Raw genomic sequence first — 17,486 nt, forward strand, 5'->3', positions numbered from 1 at the left:
AACATCGAAGTCTTTCCTTCATCTTTTCAAATTATCTAATAAACTTCCATTATTCATCTTCTCTGTATCTAGCATTGTTTTATTGTGTTGTTTTTTTTAATTATAAAAATAAGACTGGAAGATATAACCATCTTGTTGATATAAAAAGCAACAATTTCTGAAGTAAACTTAAAATTCATGTATGATGACCATAGGTGGCTACAACTAGAGGTAAGTATTATACTTTTGTTTACATTAAAAAAAAAAAAAAAGCTAAAGTATGTCAAACACTATTTCAATGCTGAAATTCTAGCTTGAATAAAATATTTCTTGAACACTTTAAGAGAATCAACAATAAAAAAAACAAAGTGGTCTTATGTATACAAATATAAATACATAATTCTTTATTAATATTACATAAAAAGTGAAGCATTATTTTGGCTTTTTGCTGTATGGTTTTCTGTCCTCAGCTTTAGATTTTTCTTTGATTTTACCCTGCAAAGTAAAAGAAACAGCAATATATCAAAAGCACACACTTTTATAGCAAGATAAATATAAAGACAAAACAACCAAAATAACTACATCCTACACATTTCATGTGTCAATCTTGTCATGCACCTTAATCTGTGATATTTTATGTCCTTCAAAGTTCTCATGTAATCCTTACGCTTTTCTTTTCTGAAAGCCAACCAGCTATTTTTTTAAATTTAATAGCCAAGCAGTTTTTTTCATTAAAAACAAGCAAAATAAAAAAAAAACAAAATTTTTTTAAAACAAAGCTTATATTAAGTGTATCAATTAGTTTGGATCAGTCATGTAATAAAATGTATAATAGATCAAGACTAACAATAATAAATCTGTGGAATTAGAAATATTTTTACCAATTGTTTTTGTTGAATGAAATTTCATGCATTTAGCTTTCTCAATAGGCTATGATCCTATCACTTGGGCCAGTTGGAAAAGGGTGGGGTGGGGGAGAAAGAACGGTCAACGTTTTTAAATGTATTTATAAAAAAAAAGTGAATGACTTGAATTCAGGCTTCTCAAGCCAAAATGGTAACCACTTTGCTAGCGAAGAACATATGAACATGTTTCTATTTCATGTTTTTGTTCATGAAATCTCAGACGACAATCTATACAAATGTATCTAGATCTAGAATAGATCTAAACTTTAACAATCTGATCATACTAAATCTAGATCTGAAATGTAGAGAATCTAGTCTCCATAAGACTCTATAATTATATAATAAGTAGGTCTATTTTTTGATTAAAATGATCACATATTTAAAAAACTTTTGTTGTGCATACAACTTATTTAAAGCTCCAAAATAATGAATTTCTAATGAGCTTTAAAAAAAAAAAAGTCACTTCGCATAGTTGCTAACTGAATGGTACCAATGGGCCACTCACAGCTCGTTTTCTTGATTAGGCTAAATTCTAGAAGTTATTGCTATCAAGAGCCATTCAATGTATAGATCTGGGCGTAATGTCTTCAACTCTCCTTTTCTGTTTATTTTTTTTCCATAGGATGGCTTAGTGTGACCTCTCAATAGCTAGCTTAGAGAGGGAGAAAAAAAGGAGATGAAATGCGTAATGCTATGGGTTAAATTTGTAATTGTTCTTTTTTTTTTTTTTAAAAGAGATCTTGCATTATGAATAAGCAGTAATGATAGGCTGGTCTGCAAAGGGTAAAGTAAAGTTTCCCTTTTAAACCTAGTGATCTACGGGTTAGATGATGTTAAGGTCATCTGTTTCTGCAAAGGGATCAGGTTAAATTTTTAGTGAAGTCTAGAACTAGTAATTCAGGACTATAAAAACATGTCCCACCCATCTCAGACAAAGCAAGTCGAAGAAAGTAAATATGAATGGTTGTTTTTTTTAAAACTAACCCACTTACTATCAAAGATGATTTGCTGCCCTTGTCTTGAAATGTTTCTGTGCTGGCGGCTGCTGACCAAAGACACACAAGAGAGTCTTCTCCGCCAGTCAGCAAAGTTTGAGTCTGGAATTAATATTAAGACATACTAAGTGTAAGAACATAGAATCTAGTAGACTGTTCTACTCATCACAGGATTAAACGGAATTACATTTTAAGTCATCTTGTAATAAATTTAGTAAAGCTTTGCTTGCAAAATGGTATTTCTTTCTTTATTGTGTGTGTGCTGTTTGCAGAGGCACTTTATGTGCTCATCATTCTTTGAGTCCTACTATTACATCTGACAGTAACTACTAACCTTCACACCCCAGTGTGAGTACCTGACTGTTACAACTTACCTTGGATCTGATTGTCAGTAACATCTTACCTCTGTCTCCCCAGTGTGAAAACCTGACAGTTACAACTTAACTTAGGATGTGATTGTGAACCCCTGTCAGTAACAACTTCCCTTTGGGTCCAAGTGTGAATGACCGTAACAACTTACCTTTGGATCTGATTGTGAACACCTGACAGTAACAACTTACCTTTGGATCCCAGTGTGAACACCTGACAGTAGCTGTGTGTCCCCCGTTCAAACTAGCCAGTATCTTTGAACTTGTCTCATTAAAAGATGCCAACTGGAGGTTGCCACTTTAGATATTGATAAACAAATGTTATGTCATTACTTTATTTGTAACTAGACATATGTTACCCGCGACCCGCGGGTCTTTATTTGCGCATTACTTTCGATATAGTCACTGAGAGTGTTTTGTAAACAATTAAACGAAATAATAATGTAATAAGTAAAGCGAATGTCAATGTAAAAATAGTGTGAATGAAGCTATCAAATCAAAATAGCTAATAGGCTTAAATCCATTTTTCCAAATTAAAACATTTGCTTGTAGGCCTACATATATTTGATTAAAAATTGAGATGAATAGACTTAATTTTGTGTTCATGTGTTAAAGTATAAAGTAAATCTTGAGGTAGACATAGATCTAAATCTACACTAATCTAGTTGCCTTTTATAGAGTTTATTCTGTGTTGCGCATGCGTGACCTTTTTTCATGAATGAATATAGGCCTATCTCAACACGGCTACGCAGCTTTATTTAGCGAACAGCGAACGAATGTATTAAAAATGCTTTAGAAAAACAAATTTGAATGTTAATTTGATTAAAATATGAAATGAGTGGACAATAATTAGTATGTTTATGTGTTAAAGCATAAAACTATCTTTGCGAAAAGATGTGTTAAGTAAAGTCTAAACACCTTTCAATGTTATAGGTATATTACAACCAAATTGAGTGAGTCTTCTTATATTATCATAAGTTAAAGCCAATGACCCAAATTTCAATGTGCCAGAGAATCTTGTTAAGTTAAAAAAAAATTCCTCTTTATGAAATCAAAATACTTTAATTCTCTAAGAAGAAATCAAGAAAAGATTAAACAAACATTATTAACACACATTCCAAATAGCTTCAAAAAATAGACTTAGCATGAAACTTGAAACTTATTGTCTGACCCTTGTATTTATATCCCTTTAAAATAAACTTCTCCAATAGACAAGAAAGAAAAAGAAACTTGCATTGGAAAAGATCCCTGCTTATTTTTAACTCTGTTGCCTATTTTTAGTTCTATTGGAAAATTACTGTTGCTTCTGGAAAATTAAACATGCTGTTTATTCTTTATGCAATGAAAAGAACTTCTTTTTTTTTTTTTCAAAAGTATGAATTAACTTTTTCTTTGGTTATTGCGATGGAACAGTTGACAAGCACTGTGACTGCTACTAAACCAGTGGTTCTCAAACTGTGGTCCTCAAGATGACAGTAGGGGGTTCGCAAAAGATGAAAATTGTAAACAACTAAAATAACTTCTTCGCTAAAAGCCAGTTTATTGATGGGGTAATTTGAAAAATAATGAACTGGCCATTTACTACTGTTTAATATTAATATGTCTTTTAAGAAGATTTAAAAACATTATTCACTTATATATTCCGGACTGGCTATTGAACCGTTTTGTGCTTTGATTCCAAGCACAGATGAATCAATACTAATACAAAAGCAGCTTATTGAAACATCTACAAACGAGAAATTTAAAGCAATGTTTGAACAAGAACAAATTCTGGTTACAAAAACTGATTACAGTTTTATATCCTGCATTATGGTTCATTGTACAGAAGCTGTTAACTGTGTTCCTGTCTTCTAATTTGAAATAATGTAAATTTATTTCATAACAAATGAAATAATCTAACTATAAATGTATGTTTCGATTCCTACTCAAAAACATTTAGCTGGACATATATACACTCATACAATTTCATCAACCAAGTCCAAGACACTCTACTTTTAAGTAAAGTTATAACTTCAACAAACACTCCTTCAACAAAATGTTGTTTTTTTTATATTTGCATTTATAATTTATAAAGCATACTGTTGTAACCCCGCTCCCGCGCTACACTAATGGTGCGCATCTGTGCACTACTGAACACGACTAGTGAAAGACATATAGAGACAGGAAGAAGGACTGTTGTGAGCCGGCTAAAAGTCATGGGAGTCTAAACAGTCTGGTGCTGAGCGCTGTCCTGTGTAATACTAGGAAACTGTGTGGGAGACCTGGAACGACACTGGGAAGTGTGTCGGTGGTCTGTTCTGTGTTCTGGTATGAAGTAGGACTCTTAGAACTTAGACATATTACTCCCTGTGACTTTATAGTAGATGTCCAAGTCTAACTAGTAACTATTGCTATTTCTTGATGCTTATACTAGTTATAATAAATAAATACATCGTTTACTGTTGCCGACCTGTCTTTCGTTGAGTGCCTGCCTTAGAGAGTTACAACAATACATTTATGTATCTTTTTCACTTAGGGATCTGTGGGAGTCAAAAAAGTCTGAGAACCACTGTACTAAATTTTGATCTTGTATTTTTAATAATAATAATAATAATAAACACTTTGCCTTAAACTCTATTAGATACTTTTACTTTTTGTTTCACATGTTATGAATAGGTTAGCATGATATTTATTTATATTATGAGTCAACTTCTGACTACAAAGTGAAAATGTGTGAAACAAACCTGTATACAAACTCAAAGATCAAATCTCATTTCAACATTTGGAATAATAAATAATTCAGAACATCATTATTGAGATTTCTTCAAATTGTTAGTTTAAAGTAATTAAAATATAAGAAAGTTGTGTGACATCCTTGCACACCTGTAGAAGCATGTAGGCATGGAAATAGAAACCTTAAGACAATTGTATGCTTTGTTATAACATATGGGGAAAATGTTCTACATATGTTTATATTGAACATGGAATTTCTTAAATGAGGTACTGCTGTGATATTTATTAAAATGAGACTATATATATATATATTTTTATTTTTTTTTCAAAATCTTAAAACAAAAAGGATTATCTCATTATGTGTAATTGAATGACAGAGTTTGCTAAGATCCAAAATCAATTTAGTAACCACCTTTCAACTTCTAAATCAGTAAAACATGCCAGAATCAGTAAAACCTGCCAGAATCAGTAAAACATGCCAGAATCAGTAAAACCTGATTTAGGATTGAATCCCTTAGAATGAACTTTTTGGAGGTTATTGTCTAAGGTTTGACATTGAACCAATACAATTTAAATAGTTAAGGAAATGTTACTAATTATATCATGAACAGTGTAAAGAAGGTATAATTAGGTACAAAGTGAAAAATACCTGTGATCACCTGCTATTAGAACAATTGTATGTTGATCATCTAGGGCAGTCATGTCAGGTATGCAATCAACAATATAATCAGAGGAAATCTACAATAAATATTTTATCATTGAACATTATGAAACTCAATCAATATGGCTGAATACTAAATTAATCCACATAGGTGAAAAGATTAAGTCTATAATGTATGTAAATATTAGTTACGAGAACATAAGTATAGTAGTGAACAGTGAGTCCAGTCCTTAAAGAGAAATAATAATAAATTAGTTCAGTTTAGCTATATTTAAAAAGAATGCATCCACAAAACATTGCCCAACAAGAGATCACTTTTACACTAACAGCTTCTGTAGGAGAAGAATGAGCCTTTATGCTGAAATAATTTAATAATAATAATAATAATAAAGGATAGAATGTCAGTGAAAGGGAAGTAACAACTTTTTCTGTACTAGAATGAGGATAAAAAAGAAATCACATTTCCAATATTAGAGATAAAGAGTGTGTATCAAGAAAAGGCTTATTCTTAATTTAGAAAAAACAAATAAAAGACTTGTTGGCTTTTGTCAGATTAAAAAGTCATTGCACCCATTTGGAGTAGGATGAAGGTGATGATAAAATTGGATTTTTCAAGTGCTTTTAGTTATTGAGATTTGAAATTGATGGACAAAAAGATCATCCAATCTGTGAAGTAGAGACAGAAATAAAGTTGCTTAAAAGGATTTTAAAAAACAACAACATTATGGTTGAATTCAATTTAGCAGGCTATCATAGCTTCTTAAAAGCTATTTTTTAAAAAGATAATAGTGACAAAATAGAAAAATAAGATGTTAATGATAAATTTAAAAAATAAACTTACATCTAGTTCAATAGAAAAGTCAGTCAGTGTATTACAGCTCTCTCCCTAGAAGTTATTTGGAAACAAAAAAAAAAGCCTACATTTGAGATTTTGGTAAGTAACTAATTTTGTATAGAACAATAATAACATTTTCTTATTGTTAAATAGTGGGTAAAGATGTATCTTGCACCTCCTCTGAATCCCAGACTTGTACATTGTAGTCTGATGTAACACAGTAGATGTATTCCTTTCTGTTGGGACCACACCATCCAACTCGAGACTGTGAGAGATGAACAACGTAACAAAAAAAAACAAACTATTAAACAAGAACATTGTTGTTAAAATATCCAAAATAAAAAAAATCAATTACATTTCAGCAATACAAAAAAACAACAACTTTGGTGACCACTACGACAAATCTAATCATAAAATTCCATTATATTGCAGTTCATGACATAAACTGCAATATGGGTGCAACTAATAACAAAAGCAAGAAGTCCATGGCATTGTATGACTGCTAACCAAGACCCTAAAGCAACAACATTGAGACAGTGCATAGCAATAACCTCTACAAGCGCAGTGCACCTTCATCACAACATTGTACTTACCACATCGGACATAGCGTTGCAAGTCAACTGCAGAGCATCATCTTCACAAGCTTCATTCAGGTCAAATGTACACACCAAGCCATCAGCTGAGCCAGATGCCATATACTGGTCACTGCCAGGCTGGAAACTGACCTATTTGATTAGCAGAATGAAACCAATGTATATTTTAACATTTGAACAAACTTAAGCTGTGATCAGAAACACGATTTATGTCATGAATACTCTTTACAAAGTTGGAATTTCAAAAGTTACGTGTAGCATATACCAAATGAGTTTTGATAGTAAATATTAAATGCTGGCAGAGAACAGATATGCCTAGTATAGATATTAAATGATAGCCCAGTGTCCTTTCTCAAAGCTATTTAATTTCCTTTAAATGATAAAAAAAAAAATTTATAAACTTGAGATGTTAACTAAAAGGTCATAGACATAAATGAGTAATGACAGTAAAACATGTACCTGAGTTACATCTCCCTGATGGCACTCTCTATAACAACCAAGTAAACCTGAACACCTGCGATCCCTAAAGCAAACAACAGCAAGTTTAAGAAATGATCAGACAAGATCCACTGTCTTAATATATAGTTCTGTAAATTTATACTTTCTCATATATGGCTACTGGTCATGTAGTAAGCGCTCTGGACAGTTGTTTGGTGGTCTCAATGGACCCGGGTTCAAACCTAGCCCGCAGTCATTCCCCATGGTCCTGCGAGAGGTTTGAGTTAGGATGTAGTTATCTTTAAATCTTAAGGAACAACTAAAAACTTGTAAAATATTTTACTATGTTTTACAAAATATATTTTATGTTTGCAAATAACACTGTTTTAACAACATATATATTATGTGAGTTTAATCTGATAGGTTTCTTATTAGTGTACTTTATTTCAATCTACATAGATCTAAATGATTTGTGTTGTTTACTAAACTGTACATCCTAGTCCCAAAAGGTTTCCTTATAGTTTTGTGTAGTAAACACTTCCAAATAAAGACAAGACCTAATGTAGCTTGGTAGTAATGAGAAGCATCAAGGATATTGTCAATATCTTCATACTTACATTTTGTCTTATTTTATTCAATGTGACTCATTGTATGGATGACTCCATTTCACCATTGTCATAGATGACCCCTTAATGTTTGGCGAGAATGACCATTGTGTAGTTAGATGTGCAGGTCAATCTACCCTGCACTGTAACATGTGACTATAGTGTTGGCTGATAATGTATGTTGGTCTTAATTATGACGCTTGTTTCTGGCCTTTTTAGTTTATATCCACTTTTGGTGGGTAAGTTAACTGTCATTTTTTTTAAAATCTTGTACATGATTTAGAATTAGACTATACAGTCTGCGTATTATATATTATCTTTAGGGCCAGTCCCGATGTGAAATGAGATCTCTGTGATGATTAGAGATACATCAAGTGTTTCAATGGGGAAAGAATCTAGATCAACTACATTTTTCAAAAACAGAGAAAACGGTTGATGGTGTGGTGCCTTAATATGTATAGACTTTTTGTTTTGTATATGACCAATAGGAAGTCTGGGCAGATGTCTGATTGAAGTCATCAAGCTGAAGTATGCTACTTTAAAACTTTCACATTTAACTGTTTTATTGATAAATTACTTTCGCTTTTTTAAAATGTACTTTCATGTAAATAAACACTTGAATGTTATGCACATAAAAACAACCTTAGGTGTTAGTTATTATTGTATTAGTTTGTTTTTATGTGCCTGAAAGACATCTATAGGAGACAGTTTGATTCCTAAAGGATCAGATACATTCAACCATCTGTCATGGGCATGTTGAAGTATTTTTTCATTTCCTTTGCACACTATTAGCACATGAAGCAAATATTATTTTGTGTTCTGTTTCCAAAGGCACTTTGTATACTCATCAATCCTTTGGTGTCTTCATGTGATGGTTGTCTCTTTTACTATGTCTTGATGATGCTTTAAGGCTTTGTGTTCCCATGTAAAGGGTAAAGTAATTGGCCTTGTTGATTTCAACTATTATTATTCCCATTGCTGCTAAAATTTCCATGGTGCGGTAAATGGTCAAGTTCATTTTCTTTGTTTACATAAAATTGGACTAGGACTAGAGCTAGAACTTAGTTGGGTCTGTTTTAGGAACAGTGTAGTCTCAAACAGTATGGTCTGAGAGGGTTTTAAGAATTTGAAAAAGAGAAAGAACCTAATCATGTATATTTATAATATGATTTTCCAGATTTATTTTGCATTAATATTTTCACTCTGTTTAGAATCAAGTAGGTTCTTTCTGCATCCAATAAGGGGGCCTAGAGGATTGCTGTAAGCCCCACCCATAATTTCCGCCAAGACTTTTCCTGTGTCTGCTTCAAAAATTATTTCTCCTGGCATTTACTACACTAGTAGTAAGAAAAGAACATGACATAAAAAAGTTTAAGTAATAAGGGCTGAGGTGGGCTGATATTGAAGTGTTTTCTGGTAAGCAGAGCACACCATTCATGCTAGTAAATAAAAAAATTGCTCCTTAAGTCTAATATAGAAAGAGGCAGCACTGGACAATAATGTTATATGAGGGCTATTCCAGATACATGTAGCGCAAATACGTCTGTAATGGGTATGATTGTCATAAAATCATTTTCATGTTAAACAAGTTGACTTGCATCAGACTTTTCCAAAGGTGGCAACATAACAATGTACAACAGTTGTGGAAGTTTTGACTATTCTATTACACAAAAGTCAAGAAGAATCATGTTAGTGGAGAAGTTTTGAAATTTCTTTATAAAGTTTTGAGAGCATATTGTTGTAGACACCTGTAGCGAAAATGGTATGCATTTTACAAGGGCCTTATTAGAAAATTTAAACAATGTCCAATGATTAGAATATTTAAACTTTGTTGATAATGTTATTTTAAATGGTTAACATTCAAACATGGATTGATAATTACAATGAAATTGTAACTTTTTTTTTGCCCCATGAAACACTCCCTTGTTTCATGTAGTAAATTTGTATAGTGGTAGGTAGGACCTACATATTTTTTGGTGTTGAAAAAAATAACTGGTATTAAAAGAATCAATGGCACTGCATAAAAAAATTAGCAAGTTCTATGTTGAAAAAAATAGTCAGGAAGTGTTTAGAAAATTTTTTTTTAAATAAAAGAAGAAATAAAAGGTGAATTAATAAAATATTACCAGAAAAGCAAAAAAGAATCATTATTGTCCAACTCTGTGCCAGCACAAAGCAGCCGATCTGTTTGACTTATATCCAGACAAAGAAAATCTGATTTAATACCAGGTGAGTCTGTGAACAATAGGAAATGACATACTTAAGGTTGTCATGATGACATAAGAACCATGAGCTATCTAATCTTCTCCTTAATGATAATTATAACAATATCAAAAGTACAAGGAAAGAAATAAAACATATGCTACTTAGATCTGAAAAGTAGAAGTACATTTTACTCATGTGTTACAAAGCAAGTTATAACTCAATTGCGCTTATAATCAAACATTGTTGACAAGTAAAATCTATTTAGAAACAACAATTTAAGCTAATTTTAAAACAGATTCAAGAATAATGTTATTCACTGTAACTGTGTAACAGGCTACTGTCTTCACAGGTTTTTATTTCTCCCCCCCCCCCCCGACAAAGACAATATGAAACTCAAACTGAATGTTACCAAGACTTACTACTAAATATTTGTGTTTCTTTATCTGATGGAGCTCTGATATCCCAACATCTGAAAACAAATAGCAAAGCACATTAACTAAAGGGTGACAATTAAAGATAAAAATAGAAAAAAAAAGTTCTTGCTGAGCCATCAGTTAAAAAATGTTTTCTTTCCCCCCTACAAATAAATGTTTTCTTTGACCTACTGATGCAGCAATGGCAACAAGATCAAAGCTACTCCTATTATAGAACACAGCGACAACAAAGATTAATATCTTTTTAAAGTCCAACAGAATAATGTTAAAATCTTTTAGCTTGGCTAAATTATTTCATAACTATAGCCGTTGCTACTGCTAGACAACCTGAGTGGCTAGCAATTGTTGATTTTAGGCTGTTTCCATTTAAAAAGGCACTATTAGTTTTTAATGGCTTATTTTATTCTCTACTAACTCTGACCTTCAAGAGCAATAATGAAGCATTATTTAGATGTTTATTTTAGTATCAACAGCATGTTGGATTGTTTTTTTTTATAATTTGTGAAAATTTTGTTGTTGTTGTTTTTGCTAACCAACAAATATGGAACATATTTGTCTAATGTTCAGACTCTAAGGAGTCTAATTGAATATGATTATGATGGAAATATTAATGTTTCAACCCTAGCCTAGAATAAGAAAATAACGATTGGGTTGATTAACAGCCATTAGAAGCGAACGAAGATGAAAATGATGCTAGATCAAATATTGATAATATTAAATCTAGTCAAACTAGAGAGTGGAATGCAGCTAAATCTGATGTCATATTTAAAGATTTTGAACTCTGTAGACCAACTCATGACTTGAAACATGATGCTGATCCTCTATGACTATTTTCTAATATTACAAAAGGATGCTTTTATTGTTTTTTTTAAATGAGTTTATTTCTGTAAATTTAATAAAAAAAAACCCAAAGATTTTTCTGAATGATTCACATATCTCTTCTTTTCGGGATGGGGTAGATAGTAGTCTCTGACAACTGCTTTAAGGGCAAAAGGGTTAAAACATCAATACTAACAAGAATATTTAATGTATTAGTATGTAATATATTGGCATTTTATTTATCATTGTAAAAAGTGTATTAGACTTTTGTTAAACTGAATTATTTCTTTATTGGCTATTTAGGAGTATAAAAAATAAAACTACCTAATGGTTTTGTCTCTTGAGCAGGAAAAAATTAAGTTATCATCTGTTTTACCAAACTGAACTTTAGTAATTGTATCTTTGTGACCTGAAACAGATAATAAGGACAAAATTATCGAAGAACAAAATATTGCCCTCTAAATTAATCTTACATGAATATAAAAGTATAGATTTAAGCATGATATTTCATGACAACAACATAGCTATCTATATATTTTATATCCATATTAGCCCGATATTACCCATGGCCTGCGGGCCTTAGTTTGTATATTACTAATCTAGTGGATTGGATTTAGATCTATAGGTCAAACTCAGCTAAATGTTCCTTTCATAATAATTTTTCTCTTTTGACACCAAAATAAAAGTAGCTTTGTGAAAATGGGTTTACCCGTTAAGCCGATACATTCATATAAAATATAAAATACTATGAAAATGGGTTTACTTGATTTGTTAAAAAGATTGGTACTTTAATAGAGATACAATTAGGTACTTTTTGTCTGTTTTTAGGGCCCTGCGGTTGTGGTAAGGACATTAAACATACACCACGGCCTCCGCCATGATCTAAGGAACATTTATGCCAAATTTTATCCAGTATGTTCATGTGTCAAAATATAAAACTATCTTTGTAAAGAGTAGTTCTATCATCTTTGACTTGAATTAGATCTAGGGTTTGAGAGATTTTGAGTTCTACACACGTGTAACCTTTCGGTCTTATCTACCTATATAAAGTACGCCAGAACGTCTAAATTCGCAGATATAAGGTACGAATTTATGTAAAAATGCTTTTGAAACACGAATTAGAAGGTTAATTTTATTAAATAATGAGATCAATGGATATTTTGTATTTTTATGTGTCCAAGTACAAACAAAACTTTCTTTGCAAAATGTAGTTCTTAAAATTAGATCTAAATCCTTTCAGTCTTGTCTGATGTAAACATGATCTATGACCTAGATCCACGAAAAAGTAATACTTTCATAGAATTGGGCAACTTTTTTTTTTGAGGGTTTTAAGCTTCTTTTAGGGCTACTTTACATATGTTACTGTTCCAGTTAGTATCCAAGTATGCCAAGTTTTATCAAGATTGGTCAAACGGTTTTGATTTCTATTCAGGACATACATACGTCATACTTTCTGCTTAGATATACCAGAACTGTAAGATTCATTTCCTTTAATCAATATCCACCTAAGTTAATTAATTACAACAAAAAAAAAAATTGGTTCATTATTTTTATTGATTCCTATTTTGTTAGGAACAGTGAATAATTGTGCAAAGTTTCAACTTGATCCGAGAATGGGAAGGGGGAGAACTAATGTGTAAAAAATGTACAAAACAGACAGTGAGAGTTGATATCTAGGCTTTGTAAACAGAAAAGATTTGTTGTTTTTAAAAAGTATTGTTATGACATGATTAGGAATTAGTTATTTGTTTCGGGAATAAGGGGAAAGTTTTAATTAGCGACAAGTGATGTGACAGATCTTTAAAAACTAAGAACGCTCAAAGTGACGTTAAAAGGAAGACGCTTCTTGTAGACTAGTAGACTTGAGTACGACATAATTGACATCGGACGATTCCCTTCTTGAGTATTAAATATCTTTATAGAACAACATATCAGCGTCGACTACATATTTGATTGTTTCGGCCTTTCGCCGGTGTTACTGAATTAGTTTAGTTCAGCGTTACTTCCAGTCAGATCTACACTAGACATATTGTCAAGAATCAACACCGTGCGGAAGCTTAACAGTATTTTCTTTAGTTAAAGTTGTTGTCACTAGTTCTTGGTGTGAAAAATGCATTCTTAGTGTCTTTTCAAAAGAAATTTTAGGAATTTAACCCAAATACTCAATAAAAGAGATTGATACAAGCTAATTGAATCCTATTTAGAAAATATATAGAGGAAGCAAAATATGTTATAAAATCATTTGATTTCCATATAACCATCACCATCTTTACCTAATAATGTACAAACTGTAGCTAGTCTTAATCTGGACATTAATTTTATAGAAAAATTACTGCAAGCAGCCGCTATCAGTGGATCTTCACTTCTGTAAGAATAAAAAAAATTGATAAAAAAATATAAACTTTACCACAAACACACTAACAAAAATAAAAGTATTTCATTAAAATGATAATAAAAGATAATAAAGAATTGTTTTTTTTTAAATTAATGAAAATAGAATTAATGCTATGATGCAACAACATGATGTTTGACAAATAATTAGCTGTAAATCACACGCACCCTTAAACTAGCACAATTTTATTTAGCTTTAATACGTTTTCCTTAATTATAATAGAAAAAAAAAGGATGCCAATGAGTCTTACTTTAGGCTACATTTGACAGAAATATGAATAAATATAAACATTTACAATCTGCAAATTTAAAATATTGTTGCCATATATAATATATAGTTTTATGCAGTCCTGTTCCCATTGCATGGTTAGTAGCAGCACTTTTCCATAACAACATTTTAGGAGTTTTTTTTAAGGAGGAAACTAAGACATGAATGTGTGTGATACATTGAGAAACATACACAAAATATAAATCAATTCTTGGTACTTGAATGTGGAGATCATAAATATCTTGCCAACATCCCACCCAGAACAGAAACAATGTTGTAAGCTGTGATATGTCTACAGAAATTGTAATGAAAGATATCTTATAATTAAGTAACAACTTGACTGTCCTCCCAAAACCTCAACATTTATTTTTAATTTTTTTTTTGTATTCAAAGATTTATTAAAGAACATTACAACTGGTTGTAATTCAATTTTTTTTTAATAAGAAACATTCTTAGAAATGCCTACCCATTATGCATAATATTCTCTGTGGTGGAAACATACATTTTTAGTTCCTATGAGAGACAGAGAGTCATGGTGTGTATTTGAGGTAATGTTTTATACTCTTAGAAACTGTGCTTAAATCCTCATAATCAGTCTGTAATATATATAATACAGGCCTTTTGTGTGTTTAGAACTTTATTTGTAAAAATATACTCAATAGATCTAGTCAAGTTATCATTAACTTATTTTTTTTTTTAAATATTTTAAAAGCTACATTACCCTCCCCCTACCTATCCAAAAAAAAAAAAAAAAAAGGACTATTTTTAGACAAAATGATGGGTAACAGATAAGATAAAGAATAGATAAGATAAAAGTATATTGCTCCTATTTCTAAATCTAGAGCTAGCATTAACTTGGAATGTAGACCAAGATCTATAACTTTTTTGGAGGTGCAAAATACTCAAATACTAATGAGGTGGAGTGGACTGCAGGACTTCATGTGATAGGGAGGGTTGGGTTAGCAAAACAAAGTTGAGAATGACACTGACATATTTGCTTACTTACTGAATAATGGTTTGGTGAGGGGGGACTAGACCTATTAGCATATTTTTTTTCAAGCACAATTTCTTTTTCAACTTTACTAGTTTCCAAGGCTTTTATATAACTTTTACTGACTTTTCACTGCTGTATGCGAATTATTTTCAGTAAATACAAATCTACAGTAGATCTAGATTTTAGATATAGATCTAAATCACAAAAATTCACTGACTTTCATGGTTATTTGTGAACTATCTTCACCAGATTTGTATATATCTAGACACTTTCTAGATCTAAGTTACTAAAATTCACAGACTTTTCACAGCTGTGTGCAAATTATCTACACTAAATCTACTGTAGATGTAGATCTAAAACAACATATTCCCTGACTTTTCACTAGATTGGGATTCTTGATTTATAAGCATAGATCTAATCTAGACATTAGATAAGTCTAAATCAAAGTTTACAGGTCATTTGCGGATTATCTTCTCTAGATTATCTACTAGAAGTCACTCATACTGTTACGACAAGTGGATTTTAGGCCCAAGGGGAGTGTAGCATATAACATGTTAGTCTAGTAGTCTACTAGACTAGTAATTGCTCTAAGAATCTAATAGATATATAGATTTTAGACTACAGACTAGATCTAGCACATCTTCAGTTGAAACAATATGAGGAAACAACCATTTCTTCACTGCTGGTTAATTCAAGGCTGTCTTTAATCACACAATCACCCTTAAGTTTAAGCATACAAAAGGGTGAAAGGTGGAGACTGGTCAGCTCACTATCTTAGCCAGCCAGTCATGCGATCAGAATGCCTAGATACACAGCTTTTTTCCCCACATTGTTTAGCAAGAAATAAGCAAAATTATTATTTTAAAAAAATATTAGGTACAAATTTTAGGAGAGTGGACAAAATTTTAGGAGAATTCTGGCAAATTTTTAGAGACTTTTCATTTTTTAGGAGATTTTAGGAGCACTACAGACCCTGCCAATCATCCCGCCCCTCCGAAGGACCCTTTAGGCTGTCAGGATATTCTTTTTTGTTTTAAAATGGGAGGTTGCAGTCAAGTGAAACATTTAAAGTCAAAATAGGTTTCTCGCCCTTCTTCATAGGTCTAGCCCTGGTCATTTCTAGATCTAGAATTAAGAAAGGTGAAGTGATACACAAAAATGTAATTTCTATTTCTAAAAGAAAAGTAAGCCAAATCCAATCTTTTTAAGGAGAATATTTGATTTTTAAAAGATATTTAATAAGCTAAATAATAGAGCTGTGCAAATGTGTCAAAGATTTTAAGACTTTTCAATTGTAAATTTTATATTATCTTATAAAATACCTCTTCGACCTCATATTTAATTAATGTATCACTAGGCTTAGTTAAAATTAAATATGAGGTCAAAGAGGTGTTAGGTGGGTATCGCCAAGCGTACATTTTCCTCAATCGGATTTCTCCCCCTAGTTAGCAAGTTCAATCGGGCTAATGGAAGGCTCGAGCAGATCAAATAAAATATATCTAAAACATGTTTTAATCTTTTGTTTTCACTATGAAGCCATCTTCTTTTTACTCCAGCACAAGAACACCACGGTGACCATCCATTGTCACCTTTCCCATGCTCCACAACTTCAAATAGTCAAAAAAAAAAAGTGACACGTTCAAGGAAGGAGAATGTGATGAAGTGTTCAAAATATAAGAACCTCCTCTACCTCTAGTCTAGTTACTAAATAGATCTAGAGTCTAGAGTAGTAATGATAGATCTAAATCTAGACTCTACTAAAAGACACTAATTTAAAGTAGATAGAGACTCAATAGAGTCAATAGTTAGAGAAGTACTTAGTCTTAGTTATAGAAACTTAGATTAGTTCAAGTAGACCTAAGTCCTAAGTCTAGATGATGTAGATATAGTATTTTTAAAAAAGTAAAAGTAAAGACGTAAAGTTAACTTTAAGTTTAAGAGTTAAAGACATTATAATATAATAATTATATTATAAAGTTTAGTTGTTAAAGTAAGTAATTCAAAGTACCCGTGTACCGTGCCCAGAAACCCACCTTTCTTGATAAGAAAAGTCTAAAATATAATCTGGGTCTTCCTTGTTTAGCTGTATAGCTGACTTGTCTTTTAATTTGAAATGTTCGAAAAGTGAGATCAGCGATTCCATTTCAAATGTTGATTTTGTATAGATCTAGATCTATTTATATTACCACAGCTTTTCGGTTAGCAGCGTGTTTTTTTTTATGAGAGTTACTGTTCCTTACAAAGAGCTCTTCGTGGTTGGTGATGTGTTAATAAGCTTTGGGAT

The 17,486-nt window shown here is 31.6% G+C and overlaps 1 protein-coding gene across 1 annotated transcript; it reads right to left on the reverse strand.

Moving 5' to 3' along the window:
• Window positions 1-353: 353 nt before the first annotated feature.
• LOC106066364 (WD repeat-containing protein 89-like) lies at window positions 354-17,429 on the reverse strand. Its single transcript, XM_056036571.1, has 13 exons — window positions 17,236-17,429; window positions 13,823-13,914; window positions 11,874-11,958; window positions 10,716-10,765; window positions 10,218-10,326; window positions 7,508-7,571; window positions 7,049-7,180; window positions 6,631-6,720; window positions 6,462-6,506; window positions 5,609-5,697; window positions 2,440-2,545; window positions 1,877-1,981; window positions 354-474 (listed from the first exon to the last, which is right to left on the reverse strand). Exons 1-13 carry the CDS (start codon window positions 17,343-17,345, stop codon window positions 412-414), a joined length of 1,140 nt encoding a protein of 379 aa, XP_055892546.1. The 5' UTR covers window positions 17,346-17,429; the 3' UTR covers window positions 354-411.
• Between the last annotated feature and the right edge of the window lie 57 nt (window positions 17,430-17,486).

Source organism: Biomphalaria glabrata, chromosome 7 (genome assembly GCF_947242115.1).
Source record: "Biomphalaria glabrata chromosome 7, xgBioGlab47.1, whole genome shotgun sequence".
NCBI lineage: Eukaryota > Metazoa > Mollusca > Gastropoda > Planorbidae > Biomphalaria > Biomphalaria glabrata.